The sequence below is a fragment of the Pavona decussata genome, unplaced genomic scaffold, assembly GCF_977016875.1.
Source record: "Pavona decussata unplaced genomic scaffold, jaPavDecu1.1 SCAFFOLD_291, whole genome shotgun sequence".
Lineage (NCBI taxonomy): Eukaryota > Metazoa > Cnidaria > Anthozoa > Scleractinia > Agariciidae > Pavona > Pavona decussata.
In genome coordinates this window covers 155,445-167,010 of record NW_028145690.1, presented here as the reverse complement: position 1 = coordinate 167,010, position 11,566 = coordinate 155,445, and the positions used below count along the sequence as shown (strand labels likewise).

The following is an 11,566-nucleotide window of genomic DNA, read 5'->3' as shown; positions in this document are numbered from 1 at the left end:
GGAATGGGGAATGGGGAACGGGGAACGGGGAATCTCTAAAAGAGGGAATCTCTAAACGGGGGAATCTCTAAAATAGGGAATCTCTAAAAGGGGGAATCTCTAAAATAGGGAATCTCTAAAAGGGGGAATCTCTAAAACAGGGAATCTCTAAAATAGGGAATCTCTAAAAGGGGGAATTTAAAAAAGGGGAATCTCTAAACGGGAGAATTTATCAACAAACTGGATAAATCTATGAACGTTTTAGAAGTAGAGTTTTTCCTGAGAGACATTTACAGCATTTGCCAACAACCAATAATATTATTGACAGTTGTTGTCATAATTACTAGATATATAAGATAAAAAAAAAATTGTTGTCGTCGCTTGCCGCAATATCTTCGGTAGGGGTGGTCTAAAACATTTATGCCGATCGATACCAAAGGGCCACATACAGCAAGAGAAATCGAATTTCTACAGCATCTTACTGCAAAACGGTAAAGATGAAAGCGCAATTGAATCTCTGAATAAGCCGTAGACTCAAAATGACTGGAACTGGAACCGGGCCTGGCATCTGTAACACGGGTTGACCATCATTAACTGGACTAGACAGACGTCTGGACGCCTGCAAAAAGCTTATCTAGTGATCAGTTCAAAAATGCCAATTGTGAAATTCGCGGTCTTTGTGTTGCGATTGATCCATCAGCCCTAATGGCCTTACAACGATGTCTAATAAAAAAGCACTATCTTATGTCTAAAACTAACCAATTTCCTTTTATGCCTTTCGAAAGTTGCAACTAACGCCCTCAATGTTTTTCAAGAAAAAAAAGGTTTCACTGGTCAAGGAAAAAATTCACCTTATCTATGATGTTATCATTCAGGTACCAGACAGGCTTATCTCCCTGGCATAAAGACGTGTCTGACGTAGGCCGGAAGCCACCCAAATTGCAAATGCTAAATATGTTTTCTTTGTGTCTGGCTGGTTACGTTTCATGGCGAAATTAACAAGACTAGTAATGAGAATATAAGGTTTAATAGCGTCTGCTTTTTTATATCAAAAAGACAAATTCTCTTAAAGTAGTACCAAATGGCGGGAAATGGCTGCAAGAGCGTGTTAAGATAAGACATGTCATCCCGACCTTCGGTCGACCTTTTTTCAAGTCGGTGGCTTCAGGTCAACATGGATAACAATTTCAAGTTTCCATTGGCGTTTGCCAGCAAAAGAAAAAAGCTTGAGGCGTTTGATGGGCTCCCAAAATTTAGCTGGGACGAGATTACGAGCCAGGAAGTAATTGGTCAAGGCTCATTTGGCGCGGTGTTTATTACCCAGTATCAGACAACAAAGAAGCCTGCCGAAACAGTGGTTGTAAAAAAGCTTTAGAGATTTAAGAGATTCCCCCTTTTAGAGATTCCCTGTTTTAGAGATTCCCCCTTTTAGAGATTCCCTGTTTTAGTGATTCCCCCTCTTAGAGATTCCCTATTTTAGAGATTCCCCCTTTTAGAGATTCCCTTTTTTAGAGATTCCCCCTTTTAGAGATTCCCTATTTTAGAGATTCCCTATTTTAGAGATTCCCCCTTTTAGAGATTCCCTATTTTAGAGATTCCCCCTTTTAGAGATTCCCTATTTTAGAGATTCCCCGTTCCCCGTTCCCCATTCCCCATTCCTCCATTCCCCGTTCCCTGTTTTAGAGATAGCCGTCTAAGAACTGCAGAGATGTTAGTGTAGTCATCGGTCTCGGGTGTCGTAAAAAATTCCCAGATGTTCGATCACCAATAAACAAAATCACTCCGTAAAAAGTGATTTATTATTTACTTGACAAAACTCTTACAGATTTGTTTCTAATTAACAATTAGATTATTCGCTCTCGATTTCTATCGCGTGATAGTTGATGAGTGCGTAGCCCGAATCAACTATCACGCATAGAAATCGAGAGCGAATAATCTAATTGTCTTAGTATAAATCTACAAGTCGTTCAAAACTAAACAAGTAAATGATCTATTTCCTCATCGCAGACACTTCGAAAACGCGACGAGGCGGCAGACGTCTTGTCGAAAACCACCACTCACTATCTATCACAGAATAGATAGCGAGTAGCGTACGTAGCCAATCAGAGAACGGCATTCGTGATAGAACACTAGTAGCTTTATACTAATATCGCCTACAAGTTATCTAGATTGAGTAGTTTAAATCCCTAAAGTTTCGTCATAAAGTGTCTAAGTAGATTTCGAGATAATCCACAATGTTTAAAATGAGGGGCTATGCTCTACCTTTGCTATGGTGACAGTTGTTGCTTGGAAACCGATGAAAAAATTAACTTTGATCATATATTGAAATGATGGTGTAGTATGAAGGAGAATGAAGTTTATGTTCTATGCGAGATTGTAATTTCAAAACTTCCACCTTAAGTCTAGAAAAACTGCTGCGAGCCTTCTTAAGTCACCGGAAGTTTAGTCATAAGATGAAACCGGAAGTGTAAACAATACCTCTGCAAGTAAATGATCCTTCAGTATCAATGCAAGCGGCTCTGGTACTGCAGTTGTGTGTTTTTTCTTCACACCCGTTAATATCTGAAATAGGTTAAATGGGAAATGACTCCGGGATGTAAAGATATAATGGCCTGAGCATCACCATCAGTTGAGACCTCCGGTGTATACTTATTTACATTCACAGAAAGTGTTAATAGAACATTACTTGAATTATTGAATCTATCCGCTACCTTTACACAAATGTAAACAGGATAAAATAAAGCAATAAAAGATTACCGGTTATATAACTACTGGAACATTAAAACAAACCAACAAACCAGCCAATGATCAAAAGAAAACAACAAAAGAAAAACAATATAACCTTAAATGACATACAAGCACGGGCATACACATAAAAGAGGGAGGTGTCAGTAGAGATTTCTTATCTGCAACGTTTTCACGAAGACTTCTTATTAGAACTTTCAATTTCAGTAGCTGTTATGCTCTGTTTGTATGTCTGTTTCACATATTTCATGTGAAAAGGTAAATGATAATAATAATAATAATAATAATAATAATAATAATAATAATAATAAACATATACTAAGCAAATTGTTATTTTACAAGTTAAAAGTTGAAAAAAGAACTATTAAAGCCTATTTACAATTAATTTCGATTTCGAGACTAATTCTCAAGCACAAATTTTATAAAGAAAAAACAAATGTCACAATAATAATAAAAATAATAAAAAAAACAACATCTTTATTAACATATTCCAAACTATTTACAAGTTAAAAATTCCAATTCCAAAAAATCCAATTCACAGAAAATCAACGGACACACGCTTGGCCAGCGTTAAGGCGACAGTCGTCGATGAAATCCCCTTGTGGAATTTTGTCGAAAGGTGTCCTGGAGCCTCTTACGCATGTGTGTACCGACCTTAAAATCTCAAAAGAAGGCAATCTTCTAATCCAAGTTATAGTAATGTGATAAGGTTCCTCATTCTTCCTCAATAATAATAATAATAATAATAATAATAATAATAATAATAATAATAATAATAATAATAATAATAATAATAATAACAATAATTTACAGCTGTAAATTGGAACTAAGAAAGATCCACAACGTAATACAGCAATTGCGATCTCTGTCAAAGTGGTGGCTTGGTTTACTGATTGCAGTTGATCAAAGTTCGACCCTGATATAAAAGACTAGCTGTTTGGAATGAATGATGTTCAGGGATAAGTGATTAAAATGTTTTATTTAACCAGACGTTTCCTCCGCCATTAAATTTAAGGAAGCATGTTTGTCACTCCTCGACTTTAAGAACAGAAAAATGTTTAGGTAGCTCATTGAGAGTCTATCAAGCTTACTTTTTCTTTCTCACTTTGTTATCCTTTTTAAGTATAATATTATGTCCTGGGAATTATTACCATAGCACAGAAGTTAAACGCTGAAACAAAGAGTATAGATCTCATAAGAATAAAAAAACAAATCATGGAACCTTAACCTGTACAGTTTTGTCCGTCTCCTGTGAATCCAGCTTTGCACGTGCAATTGAATCCTCCTCTGGTGTTGTTACACACGGTATCATTACTGCAGTCGTGTGTTCCTGTCACGCATTCATCTATATCTGAAATGAGGAAAATGGATAACGCTTGCTCTCAGATAGTCAAAAAGTGTATTGTCTTGCAAAAACAAACAAACAAACAAACAAACAATCCAATGATCAAAAGAAAACAACAAAAGGAAACCAATATAACCTTAAATGACATACAAGCTCAGGCATACACATAAAAGAAGGAAATTTCAGCAAAAATTAGAACTTAGAACGTTCAATTTCAGAAGCCGTTAATCTCTGTTTGTATGTCTGCTTCACATATTTCATGTGAAAAGGTAAATGATAATAATAATAATAATAATAATAATAATAATAATGATAATAATAATAATAATGATGATGATGATGATGATGATGATAATAATAATAATAATAATAATAATAATAATAATAATAAAAATTTTAAAGACGTTCTCTGGTTAAAAGTTTAAAAACACTGAGCTTTCGATTGCCAGTCTGCAATCTTTAAAAAGTGAGATGTAAAAACGAAGGCAGAAATATATATACAAAGAGGTGAGAAAAAATGACGAATATGAATAAATACAATAATATAAGGGAAACACTAGTGTGAAGAAAAAATGTTGATGACATGAATAATGTTATAATAAAATTGAGTATTGTCTTGGCAGATGTTTAGCATTATTGTCTGCCTGGCTAGTTATCGCAGTGTGCCAAGATTCCAGCGTTTTTCTTACGCGTGAATTGCCTCTGTCGATGACACGTGCATTCTCAAAATCAATAGTATGACCTTCGAGCCACGCGTTGGGACCACTTTTAAAAACTTTGGTGTTTCGAATATGTTCCTTTTTTCTAGTGTTTAAACATCTGCTCGTTTCTTCAATGTAACTCCACGTGCAGTCCGCATAGGGGATTTTATAGACAACGTTCGTTTGCCGATCTGATGGGGGTCTAGATTTAGGAGACACAAATTCCTGTTGCAGGGTCTTGACCGGTCTGGTGGTGGCTCGGATACCGTTCTTGTTAAGAATTCTTGTAAGTGGTTCAGTGACGCCTGTCCCCTATGCGGACTGCACGTGGAGTTACATTGGAGAAACGAGCAGATGTTTAAACACTAGAAAAAAGGAACATATTCGAAACACCAAAGTTTTTAAAAGTGGTTCCAGCGTCGCCAGCCATGCGTGGCTCGACGGTCATACTATTGATTTTGAGAACACAACACTTTACACAACACAACACTTTATTAACAATAGACAGTTACAAGGTGTTATATACCTACCCGCAAATAGCTGAAGCTAGTCGAGGCGGGTAGGTATGTTTATGCTAAACTAAATACAAATACATTTGGTGTTTACAACTGAATTGACTAAAATAAAAGTTAAATAAGTAGTAAACAAACAAGTGACGCAAAAAAGGGGATTCGCTAGCTGATAGAAATTAAAGGATTGTTACATATTCAGAAGCTTTTCATTATTTCAAGAATTGAAGAAGGTGTAAGGTAAGCATTTTCTTTTTTTAAAATGTTGATTAGTATTTCATGTATTTGTTTCTTGAATAGTTTTCTGTTGTCAGACTTTCTAATATTATCCGGTAAAGAATTCCATAGCCGTGCACCAAATCGAGAAAATGAATTCTTTAGTTGATCAAGACGTGAAGACATGATATAAAATTTGTCGGCGGTTGCTGACCGGGTGTTGTAGGAGTGTATATCTGAGACATGTTTAAATAAATTTTGAATATGAACAGGTGCTAGTTTGTTTTGGATATCATACATTAAACAGGAAACAGATTCGACATAGAGAAAATGAACAGGTAGGATGTTAAGTTTAATGAAGTAAGGAATAGCGTGTTCACTTTTTGTAGAAAAGTTCATCAAACGTAGAGCTCGTTTTTGTAGGAGAAGGAGCTTTTCTAAGTTAGACTGAGAAGCTTGACCCCACGAACTAATTCCATACATGAGGTAGGGGGAAATAAGAGATTGATATAACTTAACAAGAATAGAAAAGGGTACAAAATGTCTCAATTTAGCTATGATGCCAATGGCCTTGCTAATTTTTAGGGCGATTAAATCTATATGAACTTTCCAGTTGAGATTCTTGTCAATGAGTATGCCAAGATATTTCACATGATCTTTACATTCTAATGTTGAATATGAAACTTTATCATTGTCGTAAATATTTATCGTTGGTTGATAAGGAAGTTTCTTTTTGTAATTAAGAAATATTACATAATTAGATTTCTTAGTATTTAGAGTTAATTTGTTCGCTGTTAGCCATTCGCAAAGTTTGTTTAATTCAGTGTTTACTTCTAGTTCTAAGGATTTAAGGTTCCTATTACTGAGAATGCACGTGTCATCGACAGAGGCAATTCACGCGTAAGAAAAACGCTGGAATCTTGGCACACTGCGATAACTAGCCAGGCAGACAATAATGCTAAACATCTGCCAAGACAATACTCAATTTTATTATAGCATTATTCATGTCATCAACATTTTTTCTTCACACTAGTGTTTCCCTTATATTATTGTATTTATTCATATTCGTCATTTTTTCTCACCTCTTTGTATATATATTTCTGCCTTCGTTTTTACATCTCACTTTTTAAAGATTGCAGACTGGCAATCGAAAGCTCAGTGTTTTTAAACTTTTAACCAGAGAACGTCTTTAAAATTTTTCTAATTATGCCTGGTTACTCATCGATTTTTAAATAATAATAATGATGATGATGATGATGATGAGGGTCTTATTACAGCTAGAAGGGCAACTTCCTACCGCGCCATGGATTATGGACAGGTCAATTTCACCTGTGCAATTGAAGCCGTCTCCAATGTAACCTGGGTGACACTTGCAGATGTACGATCCGTTGGTGTTGATACACTCTGCGTCCAGGCTGCAATTATGGATGCATCTTCCATACGCACATTCGTTAACGTCTATAAAGAAAAATATTGGACACAGATTATGGTTACACAAAAGCCTCAAGACAAAAGTGAACACCCAGAATCTTAGCAGCTAGTTCAGATATACCAAATTATTATTCAACACATTGTAACACTGCCAAAATATGGTCATGGTGAACTTAATGTTTGTTGTCCGCACATAACAGATATCCTGTGATATACGTAATTTCGTGTATTGGGAAGAAAAATGACACAGCACTTTCAAAAAGCAATGACCTCACAAGTACACCTAACTTTTTATAATGCTGTTTCATAAAACATAAAGAGGCAACCAATTTTGCTGCCAAAATTTGTAATGGCTGGTGCAAAAACTTTTACTGAGCGACACCTTTTTGTTTAAGAACTGGCAAATTACAGTTCACCAAAACATTTTTCGCTAGACTTTTGTATTGTTCCGTATTCTAGCAAAGGCTCGGAAATAACAAACAGTGTTTTCTTAGATTGGTTCTCGCAACAATTAAAGAGAATACTTGACTCGTCTTGAAGAGATGGAGAAAACCACCTGAGAAAACCGAGCCCACAAAGTGCTTCGAACAATTTTATCTCTCTGGTAGACTAAAAGATAGAGGTAGTGCAAAGCAATAACTCTCAGAAGCCTTAGAGCTGGCTGAAAAAAACCGTTTGATATCATAACAGATCCAGAGTTCTTGCAAGCAACAAGGCACAGGATGCGTTTGTCAAAACACCAATGAAAGATAGTAAAAATTGCTTGCGCAGAAAGCAAACTCTCAAACTCTCCTGATCCGCTACACCCAAGAGACAAATAAACTAATTTTGAACTTTATATGGGCGGGGAAGCCTCCTCCTAAGCCTCATAAGTGTCACCATAATTGGGGTAAAGAAAAACGGCGGCTTAAAAGCGTTTGATTTCCAAATCATGGAAAAAGCTCTCAGAATTGCTTGGATCAACAGCATTCAAGACGACTCACATGCTTCCTGGAAAATAATCCCCAATCACCACGTACACAAACACGGAAGCTTATCCTTCCTAACAAAGTGCAATTACGCAACAAACACACTTGATCTCAAAAATCTTGCCACTGTCTATAAAAACATTTAAGACTATTGGTGCGAGTTTAGAAAGTCTTCAGGCTACGGTATCACAACACACCTTAAAAATGAAGTACTATGGAATAACTGTAACATCCTCCTAGATAATCAACCTCTGTTCTACCAAAATTGGTTCGACGCCGGGATTACCAAAATAGGTGATTTACTAAACCACCAAGGTGTTTTTTGGATTTGAATGAATTTGGACAAAAATTCCAAATGAATTTACCTTTTACAAAATATTATTGTCTTGTAAATGCAATCCCAAAACCTTGGAAAGTAAGACTCACAAACCCTGCTCCGACTACCAAACCCAGTGCCTCTCTCAACGACTCCTGTTTTCTAAAAGACGTTTTCAATCCCCGTACTGTTGAAAGCAAGATTCTTCGTCACAGATTTACAGAAAAGGTCTATCTCATGTCATTTACAGTCACTAAGGAGGTGAAAATAATGTTTCAATACAAAGTGATTCATAATGTTCTTACAACCCGTACCACACTTTATCGTGATGATTTAATGGAAGATGCTACTTGTAACTTATGTTATGCCACGGAGAAAACTTTGACCAACTTTCTGATAAATTGTGTTACCTTAGCCGAGATTTGTACCTCGTTCCAAAACGTTTGGTACGAAAAAACAAGCGAAATGATAAATTATCTGGAAGCCACATACTTTACGGCTGGTTCGACGGGACAAAACATTGGCAGGTACTTAACTATTGCTTATATATTAATTGCAAAATATAGCTTTTTTCTGCACAAGCCTTCGTGGAGATGAATTAAATTTTCAAAACTTTCTTCTGCTTATCCAAGGAAAACTTGAAATTCTCAAAGAGATCGCGACTGAAAATAATTGCCTGTCTAGTTACTATCGCAAATGGGCTTGTCTCGTTTAATTGTGCACACTTCGATGTTTTGAAAAATAAAGATGCTTTAAAATGTAACTCTTTTGTAATCAAAAAGTATTGTTAGATGTCTAAGCATAGTGTTTTAAGTATTTTTGGATGTAACTTGTGATTATATTATTCATAAGCAGTCATAGCGTTAGTTTGTATGTAGTGTAGATATTGTATGTATAGTTAATAAGTATCGTCAACAGTGTAAGTATCGTAATTATTGTAAGTAGTGTAAAACTGAGTTATGTAAGACAGATAAAAAATTGTTTACTCAAAAAAGGTAATAAATTTGCAGTTAACGACGAAATTTGTTTGCGTCTTTAGCGTGTTAGTTTGATCTACGTCAGAAAAATTAAGAAAACGGTTAAAAAAGGAATCGAGATAGAAGCTGCTAAAAAAGCAATCAAATCGTAAGAATGACATTTCACTTCCATGCTTGTAAAATTATTCAATATTTGATACTATTTTGCACAAGGAAGATGTTGGATTTGCAGACGAACAATACTAGATGATTGAGGAAATTTGCTCCTTACCCTGTTTGCAGTGTGCAAACATAAATCCAGGCGGACACAAACACCGGTATCCTTTATCTGTGAATCCAGATTGACAAGTACCACCGTTATGGCAAGGGGCACTATCACAAGCACTCTACAAAATAATAAAAATGAAGTATGAATGGGAATATTAACAGAGATGAACAATACTCTTTGCTTGATAAAAAAATTGTAATGAGCAAATATTTAGGAGGAGCACTACTTTACGCTTAGTATTAGCTTAGGATACAATTTTCAAAGGCAAAAAAGAAGAAAAGGAATGAGAAGAGGAAACCGGTTATAACAAGTTTGTTCGGAGAGGACACACCTTGTCAGCCAGGTGATGGAGTTATCAATGACACCACCTATCTCATGAACATTGCCTACAAAATTTTATTGAGTTGATTCATAAATATTCACCTAGCAATAGTCCGCACTTTAAGATAAACAATAAAAGTGAGGTTTGAATCTCATTGTCACTGTTTTTTTACTGCAGCATAGACAGGTGACTATGCAATCAAACACCATCACTTGACGTTGAGAAAAAGGGTGCAGGCAGAGACCACCATCTATTCTGTGGTTCGGGGGGTCCTGGTCGGGTATAGTAATGTTGACCACTTCCCTAAGACAAACTACGAAAGCCTGGAAAGTAACAAGCGGAAAAAAAAGAAGGAGAAGAAGAAGAAGAAGAAAAAGAAAAAGAAAAAGAAGAAGAAGAAGAAGAAGAAGAAGAAGAAGAAGAAGAAGAAGAAGAAGAAGAAGAAGAAGAAGAAGAACAAAACAAAAACAACAACAACAACAACAAGAACTTACGTCTGCCCCACGGTATAAGTAGCCATCTGTGTGTACAAACTCCTTGTTATGTCTTACATGAGTGGCGTTATTCAAGTCACATCTGTATGTTCCCTTGGCATTTGCTGTATTGTGAAAATTAATACTGACGCAGTTGGGTTCATGGTAACAACGCAGTTCACAAGCATTCATATCTCGGACTCTGACAGTGGTTATGTTGTGATTCTCCAGACGCTTGTTAGCAAAGAAGTAAAACGAAGGAAAGGCCAGTTCACGACATTCATCTGAAAGATTCCAATTAAATTGAAACTGATGAGACAAAAAGTGAAAAGTGTGATTTCTTTTGGAAGTATCTAGATGAAAAAAAAGAAAGGTTGTCCTCACAGTGGTTGGACGTTTTCAAAAAGCCTACGTGTTGAATTACTTGTCCAGTCAAACCAAACGAGACATGCGTTATAAAACTACAGCTTAAATAGGCAATTGTTGGAATGTCATGCTTTGATTGACAGGATTCTTTCACGTTTCTCTTAAGGTGTCGGGATAAGTATATCTACCTTACCGGAAATTATATCCCAACTTAAGCGGCACAAAGAAAAAAAATTGAAACAAAACAAAAAAATTACAAAATCCAATCCCAAATGCTGTATTTCAAATTGTTTTACAGCCTTTTAAAAAACAAATTTGCATTAACTAACACCACACCGTCGGGTCTGGTTGGATTCTTTAGATGAGATTGGTTTTCCGATAATGCTAGCCTGCCTTATTTTGCACTTTAAAACAACACATGCCTCTGTTAACATGTGTAAACCAAAGGAGACTAGCTCTACAGTGTAAATTTGGGATGGCATTTTGGCAAAAAAAAAAAAAAAAAAAAAGTCAGCTTTTTTCAATCTAAATCCCATCGATCTAAGATGATTAAGTCCCTCCGAAAAGATATTTCACTGAAACAAACCGTTGTGTGCCCCTGTTGTTATGTAAACTAACGTTACTATTTCTGGCAAAATATCGCAACAGTGTTTGACAATCATGTTTGCAGCTTTACTGTAAGCATAGATGACATTGGTAGTTTGGGTTGGTAGATAAAATTTTGGCGAGAAAATGTATCTTTAATTTCTTGAAATTTGTATCTTTGTGAGTGTACTGTGATCATTAAAATCTGGATAACTGGAAAATGCAATTCCATAGATGACTGGCTTAGCAGCCGTGTGATAACAGGAATTATAATATAACCGAGAAAATAGTGGTCATTAAATCGCCTTCGTCAACATTTCTTGGCTGCTCTATTGTGCACGTAACAATTATTTTATTCGCGCTTG

At 35.9% G+C, this 11,566-nt stretch overlaps 2 protein-coding genes across 2 annotated transcripts in view; one reads left to right on the top strand and one right to left on the bottom strand.

The window, feature by feature from the left end:
* LOC146454971 (uncharacterized) overlaps positions 1–11,566 on the bottom strand; it is a 394,059-nt gene that overhangs the window by 268,633 nt on the left and 113,860 nt on the right. The window contains exon 11 of the mRNA XM_085094848.1: positions 3,953–4,075. Coding sequence (XP_084950974.1) covers positions 3,953–4,075 — 123 coding nt within the window. The remainder of the gene's footprint in view (positions 1–3,952; positions 4,076–11,566) is intronic.
* The window catches only part of LOC146454976 (uncharacterized), a 234,456-nt gene that overhangs the window by 191,051 nt on the left and 31,839 nt on the right, over positions 1–11,566 (top strand). The gene's annotated exons all lie outside the window — the stretch shown is intronic.